Raw genomic sequence first — 23685 nt, forward strand, 5'->3', positions numbered from 1 at the left:
AATAAATGTGCACATTTATACCTGATGTTGAATTGTTTTCTCTTTAAAAAAATATATAAAATAAATAATATATATAAATATAAGGTATATAAATATAGGTCTTCTTGAAAAACTTACAAAACTGTTAGATAAAACAAAAAAAAGTGTTAACCTCCGTTGTTCGGGAAGTCGTAAAAACACATCGATCACGTCAGCACGTTTCCCCGGCAACGCTGTACGGCAGATGAAAGATGGCGGAAGGACCAGGGACAGTCAGCGGACTTGAGCTCAGTCTGGTAAACCTATAACCCTCGTATTTGTTTCTTGTCCGTTATCGAGGAATTGCGGTTGTATACGAGTGTTGTTTGGCGCTGGACCGATGAGCACCTGTTGACTATGAAAATATTGGTACCGAACCGTGCTTGTTTTAATTATAATTACTGTACGGTACCGAGCGGAGTAAATTCCCCTCAGACAGACTCTGTTTTTCCGGGCTCTCACTGTGCAGCTAATGTTAGTTAGCGCCGCGCTGAGCTTTCCTAAAAATAGGGGTTAGGCGCCTAACGCTGGTTGTTGTTACTGTTAGCTATGTGTTGGGCATGTTGGGGCCTCCGGCGCCCCCTACTGGCGTGTAACGTAATGCGGGTGCGCTGTCGTAAGGACTGCGGTGCGACATCTGGACGCCTGTCCTCCCTTCTCAATCTCAGCAGCGCTGCAGGACACAGCGTCCAACTTCCGCACATGACTCTGTCACCGCCACTCACCCCGCTGCCTTATTATTTCACTTGCTTAGTCCGCCTTTTCAAATTAACCTAAGGGGCGGCTGCTAGTGCAGTGATAATTAGCTCTAAATTATCACTGCACTACCAGCTGCCCCTTAGACTAAGGCTTAGTACAAGTCAACAATATGAATGTGTGATCTGTTGAAATAGTTGGGGAACAATTCTAGATTTTTTTTGTACAAAAACAGTCTTAATGCCCATGACTCATGTAATATTATTGAAGAACCTGGCAGGTTATTTACTTTTTCCGGGTTAGGTTTTGAAGTATAGTCAGTGGAACCTTTTCTTTAACACACCATGTGCTGTTTGGTGTTATAAAATACGCGCACACACATTTTCTGAACCCCTTGTCCCATACAGGGTCACGGGGAACCGGAGCCTAACCCGGCAACTCAGGGCGTAAGGCTGGAGGGGGAGGGGGCACACCCAGGACGGGATGCCAGTCTGTCGCAAGGCACCCCGAGTGGGACTCGAAGCCCAGACCCACCAGAGAGCAGGACCTGGTCCAACCCACTGCGCCACCGCACCCCCCCGTTATAAAATAGCTCCAGTATATATTGCTTAATGAAGCACAAGCGTGTCAAGTTCTGAAATTTGTGGTGGCTAAAGAGGAGTGTGAGATCCGTGCTTTCTAAGTGTGTTATTTACATCTGTTTGAGATGTCTCTTGCTGCGGGGCTCAATTTGCGGTTCATCTCTACTCCTTTATTGCTGCTTTCCAATGAAAAAATCACAAAAGTCTCTCATCCTGTATGTGTAAAGGTGTGTGGCTTTAACTGTAAAGCACAAATTCTACATAGGGAGCAATTCAACAGTTTGCAGTGGCAGCTCTGCGGAATTCAGATGGTCACCATTGTGTCTTATTCTACATCTTGCAATGCAGTATCACTAGCGGTAGGAATGCACCCCTCCCCCACATACACATACTACTAAGGTAGGTATTTATGCCAAAAAGACTGTATGTCTGCTGCATGATCAGAATTTATTCCCTAGTCCAGTTTAGGACGGAAAGAAACAGTCCAGTAAGGTGTGAAAACTATGCGTGGCTTGGCTCTGCTTAGTCACTCATATGTTCCCAACATCATAAAAGAAACGGTGAAGGTAAGGTAAGGGTCTAGTCCAAATGCCGACACAAGAGGTACACAGTGTCAAGCTGGGAGTTAGTGCAGGTGCACCCTGGCACTGGTTCCCCTGAAGACAGGGATGCCACAAGGGCAGTCAAGCAGACACACAGTTCATCACTTAGAATCTTCCAGGGTGGGGTTTGGCCTGTGCCTGCTCTCTGGTGGGTTTGGGGTTTGAGTCCTGCTTGGGGTGACTTTTGACGGACTGGCGTCCCGTCCTGGGTGTGTCCCGTCCCCTCCAGCCTTGCGCCCTGTGTTAGGCTTCGGCTTGCTGCGACCCAGCTTGGGACAAGCAGTTTGTGTGTGTGTGTGTGTGTGTGTGTGTGTGTGTGTGTGTGCGCGCGCGCGCGTGAGAGAGAGAATCTTCTGGGGTTTTCTGTTGTCTTGCAGATATGTTGCCCTTTATCTCCGATTGTGCCTCGCCTTAAGACACTTTAACCCTGCAAATACATGTTTCAACCTGCAAAAGGAATAATTTCAGTTTGAAAGCAAAACTTGCATAAAACAAAACAGTTTTTTTTCTTTTTAAGATACTGTACTGGTGTAAAACTAGCAAAGGATTCCTGAGAGTGAGCGCAAGGATGGAACTCTTAAATATAGTAAAGAAAAAACAAGGGCCCCTCAAAATTTACAACACTCACTTTACAGATGTAGAGAGGTGTAGTGGGGACACTGCAGGGAAATATCTTGTTCAGCATGGTACTGTTTGTCTTTTCTACAGCAGTGAGATGACATGTTTGTTGTTGCCTCTGTAGTACTTTGTCTGATTGACTGCAGTATGATAATATGCATACAGCATCATAAGAAATACCTAAATGTAGTGACACTTGGGATTTGAACCTGTGACCTCTGGGTCCAAAGGGAGCAGCTGTAACCACTACTTTATCAGCTGCCCCATATAGCATCATATAGTAAGGACCCCTAGTATCATCAGAGTTAAGGTGGGCCAAGTTTAACTAGCAGATGACTGTTTTTGAACTCATTTGTTCAATTTCTGAAACCTTTAACACTAGTAAATACAATGGCTGTATTCTGACATTCATCGACATTCAGTACTTGCCCGCTTTGTCTTGTTTGTTGACAGAAATGGCAGGAGTTGATGGACTGTGGACGCGAACTCCTGCGCTACCTCGCGGAGCAGGTGCCGCGAATCTACTGCCTGGAGGCAGAACCCTGTCCCCAGGAAGAGGAGTTGGCACTCAGCCTGCTCTTGCAGCCCCTGGAGTACTTCCTGTTTGGGGAGGACCCCCATGTTAGCCTAGAGAAACTTCAGCAGAGCGGTGCCTCCTCCCAGCTCTGCGGGCGCGTCTTTAAGGAGGGAGAGACCACTTACTCCTGCAGGTTTGACCCCCCCTGTCAAGAAGAGTCGAGTTGGGACACCTGCGAGCGTATACAAAATGTTTTATCAGCTCTTGGTTTGAGTTAATGACGAATTATGTTAAATGCACCCTTTATTCTTTATTTATACAAGTTATGATCTTATTTTTTTGTCTAAAAAAGACTGTGGTACCATTATTTATGTAGCATTATGTTTCAGTGCTACACAGCAGTCAGAAGATGATTTGAATTATTAATTGGTTGACACCACTCACACTTGCAGGTTTGCTGTCTTAAGTCTGTGTTGGCATGTTTCGTTGTCATGTTTGCATATTGTTTCAGTCTTACTTCTCTTTGTGACCGATTCCAGGGACTGTGCTATAGACCCCACGTGTGTCTTGTGCATGGACTGCTTCCAAAACAGTATACACAAGGGCCATCGCTACAAGGTGAGGTCAAAGTTATGTTACCTTTATGGTGCAACATCACTAATGGAGAGGGTTAAGAATAATTTGGTATTACAGCAAGTTTTTTTTTTTTTGTACCCAGTGCCTGAAGTTTCTCCTCAAAAACAAAACATGCCAGTCATCTTAAAAAAAAAAAAAAACTGCATATGCTACAGCAACTCATTTGTGTCATTCCTTACTGATGACCCTCAGTCCAGAAAGACATTAATTTGTGGTATACTTCTGAGCACATAAAGCGATGTTTTACTGTGGGGGAGTTTACACAGTGCCTGCTCTGTCAATATGGCAGGACCAGCATCTAGATCATTCCACTAGTGGTTTACCTCTGAGCAGTCTGCCAGCCTGTGATTTTCAACTGTCCTGTGTGTTCCACAACTAACAGACTCTTATGCCTGGATCTTCTCCAGATGCACACCTCTTCCGGTGGGGGCTTCTGTGACTGTGGGGACTTGGAGGCCTGGAAGACAGGCCCGTGCTGCATTAAGCACGACCAGGGATCTACGTCTGCACTTAAGTTGGTGGGTGTCATAATGAGTGGCAATCATAGGACTAATGAGAGTGCATGGTCAGCGTGCTTTGTCTTTTCGTGATGAACCATCTTAGTGTCCTCCAGTCACACAAGCTCTTGGGTAAACACTTGCCTCTGACCTAATAACCTTGGATGCAGCTTTAGGGAACAAGTAATTCCCTGGGAAAATGAGACACAGGAAGTCTGTGTCAAAAGGGGAGGTTAGAGAAAGGAGGTATGTAAAGAGAAAAGGACAAGATGAGGGGAAAAATGAAAAACTTAATCCTGTCATGATTAAAATTGTTAAACTGCTGAGAACTTTCTAGTATGGATTTTTATGTGTGGGTAAAATTGACCTGTTAAATTCCATGGAAGCACTGATGGGATCTACAGTTTTAAGTGTAGTTTTTTTCTGCAATAACACGGTAGATACACTTCTGTATAAACCTTGCATTATGGAAAATGGAGCAATCCAAATAATAGGTCTTGGGAAAAATCGTGGGGGAGATCACTCAAAGCCTCATCAAACTGATAACCAAAGCATTAACAATTTTAATAACAATCCTAATAAAATGTTAACTGTTTAGAAACATGTTCAGTTCCTTATAGATAAAAAAAAATACTGAAGTAAATATCAGACTTTCCCTTGGGAAAAAAGTGAAGATGGCTTGAACATAAAGTTGACTCCTTTATCCCACTTGGGCAAATGATGTCTCACGTTCTTTCATTTCGTTCAAAACACTTAGTGACATCAAGCTTTTCTTTTACGTTGACCACTTGAAATTTTGTCACAAGTATGCTTCCTAGGCACATTCTTGTCATTACGGTTATTTATTTTTTAGTAATAAAAAAGGGTCAGTGCGAATAGCAAGAAAACTGAGGACAACCGCGCAGTCAGTACTTTGAAAACATAAAGCAGAAATAACTGTATATTATAAAGGTTCATATGAATACAGAACATTTAAAGTCATTAAAATTTGTTGTACTAGAAACCTTGAGATGTCTACTTTCTATTGAGGCCATTGATTTTTATTTAACATGTTTAAAATTTTTCAGTTGTAGAATGAATTCAGAATTTGATTTGGTCAAGTATGCACACGCATACATGGAATTTTGCTTTGGTTCTCAATGGCTCATATTGTAGAGTAGACAGTCATCGAAGAAATCTTGGAATAACTGAAAACACTGGCTCTCATACTTATGAATATGCCAGCAATGATGTTGAGTAACTGTACCTAGAATAATTATTCAAAGCATTTTTTCAGAATTATTCCAAACGGATTAGTTTGCCAGAGCAAAACAACCACATGCATTAAAACAAGTGGTTCCCAAAACACTCTTTTTAGGACCTCTCACTATTGTATGTACATGAAATGTGGTATTTTTTTCCCATAATTAATAATGGAATAGATTTTTCATTTGAGTCATATTTTACAAATAGTTTTGAAGAACACATTATGCTTGTAAATCTGAGGATGGCTGTATGTTGTATAGCTAGATGTTCTCAGAGATTTTTGATACATTCCAGTTTAGGTCTGTGCAATTTAAAAGGTCAGTGTTATTTCAAAAGGGATGTTGAACTGCAACTTTTTTATTCCATTCTGTAGGTCTAAATAACAAAACCGAAACCAGAGCCATAGAGCTGTTCTCAGATGACTTTTATTGGTGCCAGACCTTTTGCCAAACCTTGTATGAAGGGTATCTGTCATCAGAGATAAGATCAGGCTTATTGTAGGGGCTTCTTTCTCCAGCCCTCTCTCCATAAGCAGCAGGTGCTGTACCTGTGTTTTATGTCTGGTGCTAAATTAGTTTGCTATGAGCTGAGGTACATTGCAATTGAATTAGACTGTTGCAAAACCCTTCATGCACTATATCACATCCTAATGTTATGTGAATGTCATGCTGCCTTTTGGTGTTGGAGATGTAACTAGCTATAGATAAAGAATAGGTTTTTGACCAAACACATCCAGGATTACAGATCCTCATAATTAGTGCAAAAAGTGTTTCTTGATAAACAAGTTTTTATTCTTGGGGGGGCTTAAAATGCATGTTCTTAAAATGTTTTGTGTGTCTTAATCCCATCATCTTTTGTAGTAGATATTTTGGCTGTTTTTTTTTTTTGGTTCCCTGAAACAGTGAAGTCACTCAATTCTCAAGACTTTTCATTGAATGTAATCAAAGGTTGTTGTAACATTCTTGGAGACTGCAGTTATTGCCATAAATATCCTGGAGTTAAATTTTATCACAGCACACTGTACTCATCTTCATAGTTCAAGTAACATCTGTTCAGTTTAGTTTTCTCCTCCTTGCCTTGGAGAGGGTTGTTATGGTAGCAGTCTGAGTAGGTTGGCTCAAACCTTTCATTCCCCTCGCAATAGTTTCCAGCTATTCTCTGGCGGATCCGCAGACCATGCAAGACGTGTAATGCTCCACTATATCCTGGGTCTGCTCTGGGATCTCCGTGGTTTAACTCCAGCAGGTTCCAACAAAGGGGCATTCTTACTACATCCTCAAAACACCCCACCTAACTCCTCTTGATCCATTTTTGTGGCCTTACTTCCTGGAAGGTTAAGGGTGAGATCAGGTGCAGTGCTGGCCAAGTATCATGAACCTAGATGGACTGGTGAAGTAATATGGAATATTAATTTGTGAACTATATTTGCTAAACTGTTCATGTTTTTTATGAAACCGATTTTGCTGTGGCAAACATCAATGGCATAATACAAAAAGGTATTCATGATTTTGTTTTTGGATTGCGAGCACTACGGTGTTTACATTAAGCAATGTAAAGTAGTCTGAGCTTGAAATAAGTGCAGCAGGACACAGTTATCTAGATGTTTCTTTTTCGCAGTTCTGTGCCATGTATTGTTGCATAAAAATGTACTCAAAGGAATTGTAGGAAACTCGTCATGCGAGACAAGTTAGTTGTTATGTGTTCAGAAAGGCTACTGTAAAGCCAAAGAAAAGCTTTAATTTCTGCTTGATGAGAACATTTTGAAGCTCTTTTGGGGTGTTTGTGTACTTATTCCTGAGCTGATTATTATGAAGGCTGAGCTTTTTGTAAGCTAGAGAAAGATGAGATTTCTATAGTTCCTGGCCTTTTTTCCTGTGTGTTTGGGTTTGAGAGGGATTTGTCTAAAATCATCAAGGAAGTAATGAAAGGAGTTAAGTACATCCTGCTTATTATCTGAGGTTAGAATTAACTAGTTACATTTTTTCTGTTGCTTAAGTAAATTTATGTAGAAATTATATTTTTCAGAATAGTTTTGCCATCTTTGCTTTTCACTTAAGTACATTTGTGGAAAAGAAAACTTTTATTCTGTCGCATTTGTGACCCTATTCCCATGAGTTTTACATTTTTTTTTAATAACTAAGGCTATTATGTATTCAGAAAGTTTCAACACTCTCTCAATAAAACCAATCAAGTCACTTATATTGTGTACCATTAGCAATTTTACATTTTAGATTATCACTGTTGTCACTGATATAACACGAGTGGCCCATTAGTACCATACAGTTAATGTGTGGTGAGACCAGTCAGAATTTAGTGTTAACCAAACACAGATTACTGCTGGCCAATCAGAATCTGGTGTTGTTTTGTTCCATTTTGACTGCCCACATTGATAAAATGCATGTTTCTTCAGTTAATTTTTATTCCATGTTGAGACATTGTGAGAGATGGTTCTAATGTTTTAGCATTAGTTACTTTGCTTATAGCTCCTATTGGAGAGAAATGATTAAAAATCTAACTTTGGAACTGAGTTCCAGAAAGTTGGTATAGGTTATAACATGAATTGGTAATTAACATATTAATATGCTAACTGCACATGTCAAAAATGAGAGTCATGGCAGTACGCTGAAGGTATACATTGGGTCCACATTTTCCAAACATTCAAGTTAAGAATTTAAAAAAAAAAAAAAAAACTTGAAATCTTCAATTTCTTCATTTGAATTTTCTTTACTTCTGCACCCAGTAAAACACACAAAAACAGAGAGGGAATATGGGACCAGATTAATTGAGCTTACTTCCACAGCATTTACAGTTTATCTTGAGTCTCGGTGATAAGATGATAAACTTTGTACATTTTAGGATAAAACGGTCAGCATGGAAAAGGAGTTTGAGGAGACACTGTATTTTTATTTTGAGTCATGTTTATTTACTTACTCGCCAAGCCAAGGGTCGTGGTCATCCAGAGCCTTTCCCAGAAGCACAGGGTTCTCTGCCTGTCAGGATACCCCTTGAATGGGATGGCAGTCTGTCACAGGGTTGCAAAACATGCACACATTCATAGTTGCACTCTAAGGGCAATTTAAAAGTTGAATTGACTCATGGTTACAACTCTTATAGTTTTCTTTGTAACAGATACTAATGGAATGGTTTACCATTGTCGACTCCTATACGTGTCTTTGGGACTCACTTCGCCCACGATCTCTCAAGCTCATGTATGGTGTAAATGTTCATGCACTCTGACTTTATGATCATATCCGGATAAGCATTTAAACAGCCGTTACTCCTGTATTGCAAGTAAATGTTTGTGTACCTTTTTAAAAAAAAAAAAAAAAGGGGGAAGGTGATCTGGATTAGTCTGTCCTGAGTTTTGCGCACCTACTTGTGCGATGAATGTCGGTGCATAAAGTGGAAAGAAACAAAGTTTATTTAACCATATGTCTGTAACTGTGTCTCTCTCCTAATGTAATGCACAAATTTTGGAGAAAAGCATCTAAGTGAATAAATGTAAAATTAAATCTTGTATTAAAAACCGGCCTTTTATTCATTCAAGGTCTTATTTTATTGGTACACCATTTTTTAATTTACTGAAAATATGCATGTAAAAGAGAAATGTTTTAAAGGTGACATTGTGTATTGAAGCATTTAACATTCCTAGTTCAGAACACTTGAGTGTTTTAATCTAATACTTTTTAAAATTTTACTAAATTTTTGATGGTTTTTTTTTTTTTTTTGTTTTTTGTTTTTTTTTTTTTTAAAAAAAAAAAGCAACTTGAATACTGTTTTTGACTGCCCTACCCAAGTCTAATAATGACCAAAGTTCTTCATGCTTTTCTCCCCCCTTGCAGGATAGTGACTGTGCCCTGGAGGCCGGTCTGCAGGAGCGTGCTCAGAAGCTCTTTCGGGTGCTGCTGCAGTACATAGCTGACATGCTGGTGTGGGAGGAGAACGACATTCTACCAGCCGAGCTTCAGCCCAGGTAGACTCACCGGGTGGTGGTGTGTATAGCTTGAAGGTGCTGGAAAGCGAAAATGAAAAGTGCTCTGGTTGGAAGGGGAGTTCCAGTCCCCTGGCCTTTCTCGTCATCCTGCATACCATGGATCTCAGTATGATGAAATCATAAGGGATTTCTGTCTGCTCACCAGCTGTCATTTAAAGTGTGCTGTTAGAGTGCCACTCCACTGTAGACCTCATGGCCTTGACTTGTCACCCAGTGGCAAAGAAAAGCCCGTTTATGTTTTGTTTTTGTCCATGTTAGCTAGTTTACATCATTAACACCAGCATTAATGAATGAAAAACATCTGAAGCTCTCAAACAGGTTAATTAACCTGATTCCCATAGATGCAATACATGGCATGTTTTTAATTCTTTGTGTTTCAGACTGCACAGTCCCTGCTGAGTTTCTCTTGAATCATAATTAATATGTAAAGTTCAAAATGATTACTCAAACAAGATAGCTTCAAGGTACATCAGCACCTGTGTTTGTATTACTTAACTGAATTGTGTTGGGGGCACCTGGAAGAAGGTGTGCCTTTTGTGCTTTAGAGAGGTGATGGCTGTTGTTGCATGATGGGCGACAGCTGTCTGCTGCTTTGTTTCCTCCCAGTGTGAAGGAGGACACGTACTACTGTGTGCTTTACAATGACGAGCACCACTCGTACGACCACGTCATTTACACCCTGCGGCGTGCTGTGAGCTGTAGCCACAAGGAGGCGAACACGCACACTTCCCTCATTGACAAGGAGGTATGCGCTAAGGTTGAATGCCTTAAATCACTGTAACTTATGTTGTATGGAAGTTGGGGTAACTGCAGGTCCTTGTTTTTGCTTTTCCAGGGACGAAGGGCAGTGAAACGCGGAACATATGAGTCATGTCAACAAGCCAAGCGGCTTATTCAGGTGCAAATGGGCCTTTTGGATGGGGTTTATCTATGTGGTCTTAGACTGAGAAATGCTTTTTTTTTAATTTTTAAAAAAGGCTATTTTTGTCATACTTCTTCCTGTGTATAGGCATTTGCTTTGAAGGAAATGTTTATGTGGCATTGATGTATTTCGTTTTTTTTTTTTTCCCCCAGCACCCTTGTTTTGATGTAAAAATTGTTTAACTTACCTCTTTTGTGATATAGAAACACGTTTCCGAGCTTTGATACCCCGGTCTGTGTCGTTTTGTGGGATGTGAGATTTAGGGGCCTTGTGTGTGTCTTTCTGTCAGGTTAGGAGTGTTGACTTGTTTGTGGAATGCTTTTCAGGAGAACTCTGAGCAGATCTCTCTGCAGCCCCTGCGCGTAGAGATCCTGCACTCAGCTGTGATGGCCCACCAGAGCTTTAGCATGCGTCTTGGCACCTGGTTTCAGCAGATCATCAGCTCCTCAGGTCTGCTGTGACTCAAGGCTACTTGCAGGAGTACTGGGTCTTGGAGTCGAACAGTCTTCTCAGTTTAACTTGCGTTATAGTTAACGAATGGTTAAGATGTGGAATTTGAGGTGAAGTGACTTTCTGTCCAGACTGAAATAAAACTTTTCACTGAGAACTTGTTTCTCAGTCCTGTTTTAGACCCATTTCCTTAGTGGTACTAGTTGATAACAGGAAATTCTTTAGCTCAATTCTGCCTGCAGAAGCAATCTGAGAGACCTGTTTTCTGCTGTGCAGTTGGGCTCCGCCAAGTGTTCTGTCAGGTGGCACTGGAGCCCAGCCCAACGGCAGGTCGAGCCAGCCTTATCAGCCGACTCATGCTGCACGATGCCAAGCTCTACAAAGGTGAGCTGTGGTATGTTCAGATGCTCTAATTTATGTATGCACGTTTAGTGCTTTCAGGGCCGCATCCACAGCTCTGCAATACTTTTTCTTTCAGGTGCCAGGAAGATCATCCATGAACTGATCGTCTGCAGCTTGTTGATGGAAACTGAATACAAACGTCTTTTTGCCATTGAATTTACAAAGGTCTGTTCCTTATGGATCCCCAAATTTCATTTAAGAGATTTTGAGATCTGGTGACAACTACATCATTAGGAATTGGGCTACTCCCACAGACACAGGGACTCAGCTAAGTGTAGTAGGGCTGACCGTACCCATTCTCTCTTTGCCTACCCAGCACTACAAGCAGCTGCAGAAAGACTTCATCAGCGATGACCATGAACGAAGCATATCTGTTACAGCACTGTCTGTGCAAATATTTACCGTGCCCACACTGGTGAGCAGGAATGGGGGAACAGATTACCAGTCGGGTGTGAAAGTGGAAAAAACTTTGGAGGGATCTTTGTCACATATTGATTGTCTCTCTATGCCCTCAGGCCAGACAGCTGATCGAGGAGGGGAACGTCATCAAGGTGATCATTGACACAGTGATGGAGATGCTGTCTGAGCATCTGGACAACAACAATCGTTTCCACTTTCAAGGGTACAACTCTGATAAGTTCTTCAGGATCCAGGTGATCTTTCATGACCTCAGGTGGGTTCTGTACTTGAATGTGCAGAGACATAGTGAAGATCATGAAATGTGGTTCCTGTGTGTGGGTTGGCACATTTGTGGTGTTGATGCCATCCCTATACACAGGTACATCCTGATCAGCAAGCCCATGATTTGGACAAATAAGCTCCGCACACAGTTCTTGGAGGGCTTCCGTACATTTCTGGGAATGCTGGCCTGCATGCAGGTACTCTTCTCACATGTATTCTGCCCATTTTTTGAAATGTTAATTTGACCTCAAGTATGCCCACCTAAAAATGTTTTTAGCAAATGGTGCTAAAATCAAACTAAAGGAGGTGGTATTAGTAACTATTTGATTTTCTTCCTCTTACATCTTTAATTCATTACAAGGCTCAAGATACTCCTGCAACAACTTGCTTGAGTATAATTGTCATTTATGAAAACATTCACTTTCACATATTTCAAAAAATGAGTTAAATATTTGAGTCGTACATTACTTCAATAAGCAGCTCAGTCAAAGCAAATTAAGTTCAGCCTGAACAATAACCAGTGTGTGCTATTGGTAACCAGAACCAGAGTTGAGAAACAATGGACTTTGTTATTGTGAACTACAGGGTATTCTGTTACTGTTCCATCTCAAGTAGGCAAAACTAGTTTTCTGTATGTGTTTCAGATTTATTGAAAATAGGCAGTGCAAGAGGGGACCATTATGGTGGGAAAAAATAAGACTGGAGGGGAAAAAAATCAGAGGATAGAAGTGAAAAGAAAATGTTTTTGACAGGTGATAGTATAGAAAAAGCACTCTGAGATTTCAGCAGGACTAGAACAGGAAAGGCTTGGACAGAACTGGAGAGAATTTTTTTCTCTTGTGCTATACCCTAGAAGTCGCCTACACCTAGGCTTTGAAGTGTCTAACCTCTGTCTGGCATAGTCTTTGAGTGTGAAGTACCCTGAAAGATGGTGAAGGTTATAAGGGGTGCTCTAGCAACTGTAATTTATCACCATGGTTACAACCTGTAACCCCGAAGGGAAAACGGTGCGGTGGCTAAGCACAGAACAGCAAGTTAACTTCTGTGGACCTCCCTCCATTAGGGCATGGAGGAAGTTAAGCGCCAGTTTGGTCAACACATTGAAGTTGAGCCTGAGTGGGAGGCAGGATTCTCCATCCAGATGCAGCTCAGGCACATCCTGTCCATGTTCCAGGATTGGTGTGCCTCTGATGTGAGTATGGTCTGATGGGGCCATTACATCTTAGCAACCGAATATGTGACTTCCAAAAGCGGGCCTGCTTTCTATGCCTATTGAACTTCTCTTACTCTTGAGTAAAGCCCTCAACTGGAACGTCTACAAATTATAATGTCTATAGTTGTTATAGATGCTTAAGTTGTTTTGTTTGGAAGTTTGCTAAATTACAGTTAAAAAAAAATCGATGTAATGTGACTTTGCTTCCAGGAAGAGGTCCTGCTGAGGGCTTTCAAAGAGTGCCACAGCACACTGATGAGCTGCTGCAATCAACCTTTTCACGGCGAAGCTACTGACTCCTACATGTGCAAGCACATTTTGCATGCCCGGCCGTATAGGGTGTCCCAGGAGCCAGTCACTGTGCACTTGCCCGTCTCCAGACTCCTGGCTGGTGAGTATCAGTCTGTTTGTTTCTGCTTGTCAGCCCCCCAAACAGACCTCTCTACTTAATCCACCATCCATAGTTTTACTCATGTGATAGTATCTTACTTCAGCACTTATATGATAGCTCATTTCTGGATATTTCAGCTTCTGTCTTGATCTAATGCATTTCCCCTTTTGTTTCAGGTCTGTACATCCACCTCTGTAGGACAGGGGCAATTGTTCATCTGCACGAGTATGTGGACCCGGTGGGTGTACATTGTATAATTCAGAAGCCATATTTTTCCTAAACAGCCAGCTGTACGTTGTTGCGGAGCCATTGTCCTTGCAGCTGAAAGGTGCCTATCCCTCAAGAATTAGTGTTGCTACATAACAAGGCCCTGTTCTTTGCTTTACAGGCGCATTGTGACTTTGCCTACTTTGCTGAACACCCACTGCGCTGTCTGGTGCTTGCTGCTCAGGTGTCAGCTGAGATGTGGCGCCGGAATGGACTGTCGCTTGTTAGCCAGGTAAGCTTGGGGGCAGGTACTTGGACTGAGATAAAGTTGTCTCAGAAGCTACTCGGCTCCTTTTAAAGACCTTAGTGCGTATGCAACAAAAACCAAACATAAATTATTAACCAGTAATTTTGCACTGCCTGCTTGTACACAGCTGGCATGAGATCAGTTGTCCAATGTTTATTCCAGCAACAAGAGCCATGATGCATTTCTTATTTTATAGGTATATTATTACCAGGATGTCAAATGCCGGGATGAGATGTTTGACAAGGACATTATCATGCTACAGGTATGTACATGTGATCAGCGTTGTCTTCTATTTCTGTTAAAAATTGAAATGGTTAAGATTGTGGCTAATTATAGTCCTTCTTTATGCTCTACTTACAGATTGCTGCTTCGAAAATAGACCCCAATGACTTTGTGATGCTAGTCCTACAGCGATTTGAGCTCTTTGAGGTTTTCAATGGGAGCTGCTCTACCAAAGACCAGGTGAGAAACAATCCCTGGACTGTAATTCTCATACTACAGTTGTCCCTGTGAAACTTGGATCACTAAAAATCTTATCAAGCTCAAAGTGTGCAAAAATAAATGGGGTAGATGCAGTGATAGCTCAGATGTTCAACATTTTTATTTAGGTTTTTTTGGACATAAACCTTATCATATTTGTGCTGTAACTTGGTCTCAAAAGGTTTATTTCCAACAACCATCAATTTGTGCCCTAAGAAAGTCCCCCCCCCTCCTCCCTTTTACCTTTGGCATCATTGCTAATCTGTCTCTTTGACAACTTTGGCTTCTTCCCCTTCCTAGTTGACTTTGAATTTGTTTAGTCTCTGAAGAATTTCAAAAAATTAGCCAGAGCCCACTTTAGAATTTTAGTTAGTCTGCTAGTGGCTTTTTTGGTGACCACCTTTTCCATTTGATAAGGTGATTCATCAGCTGCCTCTCGCTTAAACTTCCTTCTTTGGTTTTCATGTGGACTATTATCAATAACAAAGTGAAAACTGAAGAGATGGTGCTGATTATTTGCTAACATTAGTTCAGGTGGCTCTACTCATCAGTGTGTTTGAAAGTTTAAAATCAATGCATCATGCATTCACCCATCTATTATCAATAATCACTTGGTGGTCCAGGGTCTACCCTGAAAGTGATACAGGGAACACCCTGGATGGGATGCAAGACAGTCTCTCTCCCCCATGGACACACTCAAAGGGCAATTTAGAGTCAGCTGGGCTTAGAAAAGCTCACCTGAAACATGTGTGTTTGGACCGTGGAAGAAAACCCACACAAACTCGCAGTTTCATGCAGCCCAGGGGCTACGAGGGAACCATGCTACCTACTGCACTACCGTTCTGTCCTTAAAATAATTGCAGCTTTTCAGTTTTAAACAGCACTTGTATGGATTTTTTTACACATTGTATAGGGATGGTTTTTTCCCAGATGTTTACATTCTATTCATACTTGCCTGACACTTCAGACCCTTTTTCCATTTCTTTTTGTGTTAATGGCTAATGTGTGTTTTTACTGTTGTCCTGTAGGAGCTTCTCAAGCAGTGGAACAGACTGACTGAGGAGATGCTACATCTGTTCATCATCATCATAGGCAGGTCTGCCAGCTATGCTGGCCAAGTTTTGCTTGTCTTTTTATGTGGCTTATCTTTTTTTTAGAGGATTTAACTGTTTTGGAGGTCCTCTGCTCAGGATTCTCCAAATACCTGGAATGACTTGCAGTGAAAGTTCCAGTTTAATGGAAAGAGTTATGAAATAAGTCAGTAAATCTTGCTTTAGCTGAGCAAAGGTTTTGGAAATTAAAGTCATGGATTCTTAAGAGTCATTAATGCTCTACATTATTATCACAGTATAAGCAACCATGATTAATTCCTCAACTAATTATGGGAGGTACTTCTCTTTCTGCCAGTTTCACTGTGTGGCAGCAACCAAACATAACATGGCTTCCTGTCTTCTGGTGAGCAGGTGAGCGCTATATCCCAGGGATCAGTGGTGTGACAAAGGAGGACATGACTATGCGGGAGGTGATACACCTCCTATGCATCGAGCCTATGGCCCACAGTAGCCTCGTCAAGGCGCTGCCAGAGAACGTGAGACACCAGCCATCACAGAAATCCGTACCATGTCAGCAGATGAAGTGATGCCGTAAAGACTGTAAACAAGATTTTCTCCTTTTCTCAACAGGAAAGCCGTGAAACTGGTCTAGAAAATGTAATTTCCACAGTTGCTACTTTCAAGTATGTGGTGAAATATTTCCCCTTCCTGCCGTACTTCCTGTTTTTATTTGGGTGGAAATGTGTAGGAAGCCATGTTTATGATTTTTCTGATGCTTTAGGAAGCCTGGTGTTTCAGGCCATGGCCTCTATGAGGTGAAGAAGGAGTGCCTTCAGGAGTTTAACCCATTCTTCTACCATTACTCCAAATCCCAGCGCAGTAAGGTATGACTGTGCCCTAGAAGGGTGCACACTGCTTGTTGCTTCAGCTCTTGTCAGGGTATGTGTAAAAATGCTCTATTTGGCTTTCAGGCAGAAGATGCTCAGAAAAAGAGAAAAGCTCAGGAGGGTTGTGATAAAGGTAAGCTCCCCACCATGACAAGGCTGTGAAGAGCAGCTTGCTGTAAAAGTTACTTGTGATCTGTGACCGCTTGCTCTGGTGTTCCCATTCCCATCCCCAGCCCTCCCACCTCCAGTTCCTCCACCCTTTTCTCAGGCCTTCTCCAGTATCGTGCAGCTACTGAGATGTGATGTCCTCCTCCATGTACTGCGGCAGGTGCTTCAGAAGGCAGTGGAGGACACCACCACTCAGTGGACTGAAGCCATGGTCCAGAGGGTAAAACCTCCTCATTGTTTTTATATCCTGGTGTCTGTCAGATCCTCCTTGGATCTAGGCACACCTGTTCAGATCTTTTTTAGGTCTCTCAAAACTGTTCATACTTCCTTCTGTAGTGACTTAAGAGGAAGATGAGTGATCAAGAGATGAACAGTCACATGTATGTCACAGGCTATGCACCTCGCTGCTCAAGCGCTCCTGGAGGAGAAGACCCAATTGGAGGCAAACAATGAGGACGATGTGACCTTTGACTTCAGCCTGAAGGCTCGAGGTTAGTATCGTACCATTGATCAATTTTTCTGTAAGATGCCCATGGAGACAGGACTGCTGTAATGTGCTCAGTAAAGTTTGTATAATGATGTGTGAAAGTTTTTATCTTGGTAAAGGTACCTGTCATGTCAGATGATTTGTTTTTTGTGGGCAGCTGTCTGCTAAAATATCTGCACCTTGACTAGTTTCTTTCTTTCTCCTAGATATTGGCTCTGAGCATGGCAAGTCCTTGTTTGACTTTTTGTCCAAGCTAAAGGGGCTTCCTTCACTGGAGGCCCAGAAGGACATGATTCAGTGGACCCTGCAGGTAGAAACCCCTTTTCATCTTTGGAAATGGGACGGCTGTTCTGAAGCAGTGCTCATCCGGCATTCAACATCCAGTTTGTGACCATGGCCTTGTTATGTTCATGCTTCAGATGTTTGAGACAGTTAAATGTCTACGTGTGAAGAGCAGCCCTCTGGCTGCCACCAGTATGGACCAGACCAAACCAGAAGAGGTAACTGGGAGAAGCTTTACTTCTACATTTTCTTAAGCTGCATAATATTTACTTAATTGTGACAACTGCTTAGTTCTGTCCTCCTTAATTCTGAAGCCTCCACTCCCACAGAATATACAGGACAAGGAAAAGGCTGAACGTAAGAGGAAGGCCGAAGCAGCCAAGCACCGCCAGAAAATAATGGCCCAGATGTCAGCCATGCAAAAGAACTTCATTGAGACGCACAAGATGCTGTATGAGAATGTACCGGAGAGTGGGGCCCAGGGGGAGCCCTCAGCCCCCATGGTCAGGTAAGCATTTGTAAGGCTGATGCATCTCTCAGCTCTTTTGTTTAATGGTCTAGATTTCAGCTCTCCAAAGAAAGGGGGGGTGGGAAAAACAGTGAACTTTTTTTTTTTTTTTTTTTTTTTTAATTGCATGCCCCTCAAACAGTGGCATGGAAATGAGCAAGAGGCGGGTAGCAGTGGGGCCACGGCGGGGAGTGGCACTGATCGAGCGGGAGGTGCTTACCTGCATCCTCTGCCAGGAAGAGCAGGAGGTAAAGGCACGTGCTCCAGCCATGGTTCTGACAGCCTGCGTTCAGAGATCAACCGTGCTTACCCAGTGCCGTGGGAAAGGTCTGCCTAAAGCAGGTTAGTCCCCCATACGCTGTTTTAGGACTTTCACTGGCTCCCCTTTCATCCCATCATGCTGATGTAGAAGTATTAAACCTTTTCTATAAACTCTTCTGAGTCAGTGTTAAATTAATCTCTGCACTGTGCTTATTGGTTGTAACTTGCAGCACATGCTGTACTGATTTTATTATACATATTTTTATACTATAAGATTGGTGCATGTTCACATTTTCTTCCCTTGTTTGGCAGAAACCTACAATCCCCTCTTCATGCACCCTGACTTGGCTGTGGGGACTCATACAGGAAGCTGTGGGCATGTCATGCATGCATCCTGTTGGCAAAAGTGAGTGTTTACAAGACCTTTTCTCCTCTTTGTGGCCAACGGCTTGTCAGTGTTTTTGCCACAGTCCCAAACACACGAAGAGTGTGTTTGCACATGTGTGTTTTCACAGGTATTTTGAAGCTGTGCAAAATACTTCCCGGAGTCGTCTCCATGCTGAACCAATCATCGATCTTGAAAATGGGGAGTACATGTGCCCTCTGTGCAAGTCCCTCTGCAACACCGTGGTCCCACTCATACCTTTGGATCCCCTTCCACTCCACTTGTAAGTTACTTCCTTTCTCTGTGGCAGCTTTTTCCTTCAAATGCTAATGTAAATGCCTACAGTTGTGGATTAAATTTCCTTCCTTCTATGTCACAGAGAGAGCGCTGAGCTTGTGGGTCAGCTTCTCACATTCCCACGCTGGATTGAGATTATCATGGCCAGGATCAACGGGTTAAAGGCTGCCACCCAGGCCAGTGGTAAGACTTCTCCCAACTCAAAACCATGCTCCTGTTTGGAATATTTCTATGACCATATGCATTCCCTGTCAAAACTTGCCGGAAGCTAATTTGAACTTTTCCATGAGTCATTCTGTTAACAAGAGTGAGGAAGAAATCACTGACATTTCTCCCAGCTCTACTGCAGCAATTCCCAGAGATACACATAGGACACTTGTGGGTTGTTTGCTGTCATTCTTATGTCCATTTCATCCCATATAAGTAATGCCCTGGTGGTCCAGGTGTACTCAGACTTTTGACTGGTACTGCCGTTGTGTGGTGTTTATAATTGAAGGGCTTTATTTGGTTCCTGCTTCTGGAATTGCATTTTAGTTTTTGGACGCCATCCTGTTTTCATTTATAGGGGAAATGAGAGAGAACCGCACCATAATGGACGATGAGCTCGTGGACCAGAGCCAGCCAGACTTCCGTTCTATCCTGAGTTTTGGCGTTGAGGCACCGTGAGTGTAGACATCCTTTTGGTGACTTCTTTCTGGCTGATCCTTGGAGAAGTGTAAGACATTGTTTTCTCCCCAACAGCAAAAAGTTCTCAGATAGCATTGGTAACATGCTGACGGTCTGTGCTACCACTGTGTACCGGGTGGGCCTGAAGGTGCCACCTAATGAACTAGACTCCCGTGTGCCCATCATGTCCTGGAACACCTGTGCCTTCACAATCCAGGCTGTTGGTAAGCTTCTGTTTTCAACACCACATCCTCTGTACCTCTTTGTACGTACCACATGAAAGTGAATGATCGTAGGGCTGTTGCAGTTCAGGTGTGTTTACTCCCACAGAGAATATGCTGCTGGATGAGGACAAGCCCCTTTTTGGTTCCTTGCAGAATCGGCAGGTCAGTGAGGTTCCCCCCACTCTTTCTATAGTTTTCAGTGAACTGAAAAGTAGACAAAGCCCTCAGACTAACTGAGAAACTGATGGACTGTGTAGTAACTTGGCTATGTTTCTGATTCAGCTTGCAGGTTTGAAGGCTGTGGTCCAGTTTTCTGCAGCACAGCGTCGGAAGAGTTCACAGGCTGTCATCCAGAATCACTTCATGGGCATGCTGGGAGGTTGGTTTTTATTCTGTGTATGAAATACTTGAATAGCATGTAAATAGTAATTTTAAAAATCATTTTCATTCTCACAATTATGTTTCCCTACCAGCTTTGATACCTCACATGAATGATGAAGACTCACCTTCTGTCCTAGAAATAGACTGCTTTCATTTGCTGGTATGTTCTTTAAGACAAATGTCTTTTGTTGGCAGGCACTTAGAATACTCTGTTTTGTAGATTCTACTTTCCAGCACCACGCAGTTTCTGCTAGCTCTTTCTCTTTACTCTAACTTTGTACAGGTGGGACTGGTATTGGCCATTCCAGCACTGTACCAGGAGGAGACGGTTGATCTGGAACCTTCAGCTATAAGCACAGCCTACAACCACTTGTACCTCCTGCATCTGGTCACCATGGCCCACATATTGCAAGTCATGCTGTCTTTTCAAGGTGAGACCTCTGGAGAAAGCAAGAATAGAAACAAGGTTCACAAAGTAAATTTCCAACATTGTTTGGTCACATTGACTAAACACAGTTTTTGTTTTGGAAGAAAGAGCTTAATGTCATGTGGTACAGTAACACAACATTTGAATAAAAATGTCCTGTTAGACACACCAGAACTGACAGGAGAGGACAAAGGAGAGGATGCAAGGTTGGCCCTTGAGCTTCTCAAATCTGTTGCACAGCATGCAGATGGGTGAGTACAGACAACTTTCTCCTCCTCTAGGCAGCACTCTCAGGCTGAGACTTAGCATGTGGTAGTGATGATGGGTTAATGGTGACCTTTCCCAGGTTCAGGACAGATGCTCCTGGATGGTATGTAGCAGACCAAGTGAGGAGAGGAATTGCCCCTTTCCTACGCTGTGCTGCTCTCTTCTTTAACTGCCTTACAGGAATATCTCCCCCTGAGGAGCTATCCAACACTCCAGGTATCTCTCCCCCTGAGCCAATATTACTAGGTGGTAAAATAATTCTTGCTCACGTCTGCTTTTTTTGGTCAAACAGTGAGCTGGGCTCCATAAGTATTCAGGAGACATTATAATTGACATGCAATCTCCACCTTGCAGTTTCCTCTGACAGCCAGTTGGAGGCACTCTGCAGTTACCTGGCACTGCCCTCCAACCTCTTCAGCCTGTTCGAGGCTCACAAAGAGGTGGTTTCTCAATTGTTGCAAAGGTATCTGTTTTGGTTATTAAATTTTTTAACACTGGTTGTCCTTCGAAAGCTAATCCAGCACCTTTACTGTCACTCTGTCGCTTCTACCAGCGTTCGTCCTCGTAGCTGCTCTCTAGTTATTCATGCTAAACCATGTGCTATGCATTTTTAAAGCACATTACTCAACATGATGTCACTCTGTACATCCACAGGTGGTGTGGAAGTCCAGTGGTAACTAAAGCCATGAAAGGAGAAGTGTTAGTTATCAGGTTAGCACACCATGCAGTTTGCAGACCCACATCTTGGGTTCCATGGCTGAATGTGTAGAGGGCAATTAAAAACTTATTGGGTTCTCTTATTTCCCAGGTATCCAAGGAAACAGAACCGATTAATTGACCTTCCAGAGGATTACAGCACCCTTCTCAACCAGGCCTGTCACTTTCAGTAAGTGGCACATTGTGTTCAGCACTGTTTCTTCTCCAGTCTGCTGTAGTTTTTCCTGACATCATGTGTCTTTAATAGGCCCCTAGTAATTATATTACATGTATTACTTACTTTCCATATGCTTTTGTGCAGGCATGGTTACACAAAGCTCTTTGGGATGGGGTGGCTACTAGTGGCAAGTTTTTGGATTGGCACAACGAGTATCAGCCTGCTCAGCAGTGTAACTTGGTCAGATTGAGTAGTTGTGCAGAGTAAAGTCAACTTCTCTCTTCCGCTTACTGCCCCACATAGGTGTCCAAAGGCATCTGATGATGAGCGGAAGCACCCCACACTGTGCCTGTTCTGTGGGGCTATGCTGTGCTCCCAGAGTACCTGCTGCCAGGAGCAACTAGATGGAGCAGAGGTGGGAGCCTGCACAGCCCACGCTGCCAGCTGTGGAGCTGGGGTTGGCATGTTCCTAAGGTAGGCAATGCTGCTTGCATCCTTTTCCTCATTCTCCTTTTTCTGCATTTGGATCACATGTGTGGTCACGTCTTTGCCTTTATTGCCCTTATTTCACAGGATTCGGGAGTGTGAAGTGGTCCTTATGGCCAGCAAGACCAGAGGCAGCACTTACCATGCACCTTACCTTGACGACTATGGGGAAACAGACCCGCAGCTTGGGTAAGACTAACGCCTCTTTACCCCTACTGAATGCTAAAAATTTGTCCTTTTCCTCAAGGAGCACTGTTGATTTTCTGTGCCATTGTGGCGTTTCAGGCGGGGCAACCCTCTGCACCTCTCCCCAGAGCGCTACCGAAAGCTCCATCAGTTGTGGCAACAGCACTGTATCTTGGAGGAGATTGTCCGCAGCCAGGAGGTGGTCAATGTTATGTTTGCCTTCGAGTGGCAGATGTTGTGAGATCCAGCTGAGGGGATGGGTGCAACTTTCCTGAAGCAGTGCTGCTCTCTGGAGCACAACTCCTCCATCTTGACTGGTGGTATCACTGACCTCCCAAAGGGACATGTTTTGTTCTGAATCATACACGGGAACCCACAGGAACGAGGTGAGGCTAAGAGAGAACAAACTAACAAGAAATAAACGGTTGCCTTTTAATCATCAGGCACTATGGAATTATAAGATCCTAAGTGGACATTTAGACCCCTTCTTACGGACATTTGTCAATACATTTACAATAAGCTTACTTAGATAAAAATAGCAATACATCCATTTTAATAGTATCAACTCGTATTGAGTCGGCACTAAGTGGTGATGTAAATATTTCACAGTTCATAAGGTATATATAAATATAAATGGGCTCATCAGGAAATGAAGAATTATCATTGCATACCTTTTTCCACCCTGAATTTAACTATTAACGATGGATTTTCTATGTTTACGTTCCGTTGTTTTTAAATTATCGATGTATCCAGCCTTCAAGGACCCAACTTATTTTCAGTCAAACCCATCTTATGCAAAACTGTAATCGGTGTATATATGGAAAAATAAAAGTATCAAGTTTATTTGAGACATTCAAGTGATAGTATGTAATGCATTTAGTTTTGTGAAATTTCTGCTCTGCCACCATCTGAACACAATGGGGGTTGCTTATAAAATGTATTTTCCCCTGCCATCACTTACGGTTATAGCAGTGGGACTCAAGACACTCGTGGAAGGTTTCTTGGAATGACACACACGCACACTCGGTTGACGCTCATTGATAAAAGTGCAGTACATATAGGCAATGTTAGTTGGTTTAAATCTGACAGAACATGGGCTAAATTGGCCAGGTGATGGATTGTCTTTTTTGTACTTAAGTATATTAATTTCACAGAAAAGCATTTACTAAAACTCAGTTGGTTGAAATGTAACTGCTGTGCAATCAACTGTAAATATGTACACATTTGTTTAAGTTGGAGTTTGTTTCGCTGGCTGTTTCACTGTTTATCAGATTCCTGTTTATATTGCATTGGTCTGAATTAGCTCACTTCCTTCTGTCAAAAATTAAGTAGTTTCTTTTTGAAATCAAAATCATTGTGACCTTTATTGGACAATATGCTTGAGCTATTT

General features: G+C 42.5%; 1 protein-coding gene across 2 annotated transcripts; it reads left to right on the top strand.

Annotated features, from left to right (window-relative positions):
• The first annotated feature begins 194 nt into the window (after window positions 1-194).
• ubr1 (ubiquitin protein ligase E3 component n-recognin 1) lies at window positions 195-23685 on the top strand. 2 transcript variants are annotated; one of them, XM_018727749.2, is made up of 47 exons: window positions 195-275; window positions 2969-3225; window positions 3572-3650; window positions 4076-4186; window positions 9253-9383; window positions 10011-10149; window positions 10240-10302; window positions 10653-10776; window positions 11053-11160; window positions 11255-11343; window positions 11495-11593; window positions 11694-11851; window positions 11957-12056; window positions 12923-13051; window positions 13283-13463; window positions 13640-13701; window positions 13852-13962; window positions 14174-14239; window positions 14338-14439; window positions 15486-15549; window positions 15921-16045; window positions 16140-16192; window positions 16291-16393; window positions 16481-16529; window positions 16630-16784; window positions 16956-17055; window positions 17258-17361; window positions 17471-17551; window positions 17648-17841; window positions 17984-18183; window positions 18415-18508; window positions 18618-18770; window positions 18867-18967; window positions 19350-19446; window positions 19526-19674; window positions 19781-19836; window positions 19957-20053; window positions 20148-20215; window positions 20339-20486; window positions 20646-20733; window positions 20829-20965; window positions 21104-21212; window positions 21404-21460; window positions 21558-21635; window positions 21927-22097; window positions 22197-22298; window positions 22395-23685. In XM_018727749.2, exons 1-47 carry the CDS (start codon window positions 231-233, stop codon window positions 22534-22536), a joined length of 5229 nt encoding a protein of 1742 aa, XP_018583265.2. In that variant the 5' UTR covers window positions 195-230; the 3' UTR covers window positions 22537-23685. The 2 variants fall into 2 exon arrangements, with proteins under 2 accessions (XP_018583265.2, XP_018583266.2); XM_018727750.2 differs by having other exon boundaries at window positions 17663-17841; window positions 22395-23684.

Source organism: Scleropages formosus, chromosome 15 (genome assembly GCF_900964775.1).
Source record: "Scleropages formosus chromosome 15, fSclFor1.1, whole genome shotgun sequence".
NCBI lineage: Eukaryota > Metazoa > Chordata > Actinopteri > Osteoglossiformes > Osteoglossidae > Scleropages > Scleropages formosus.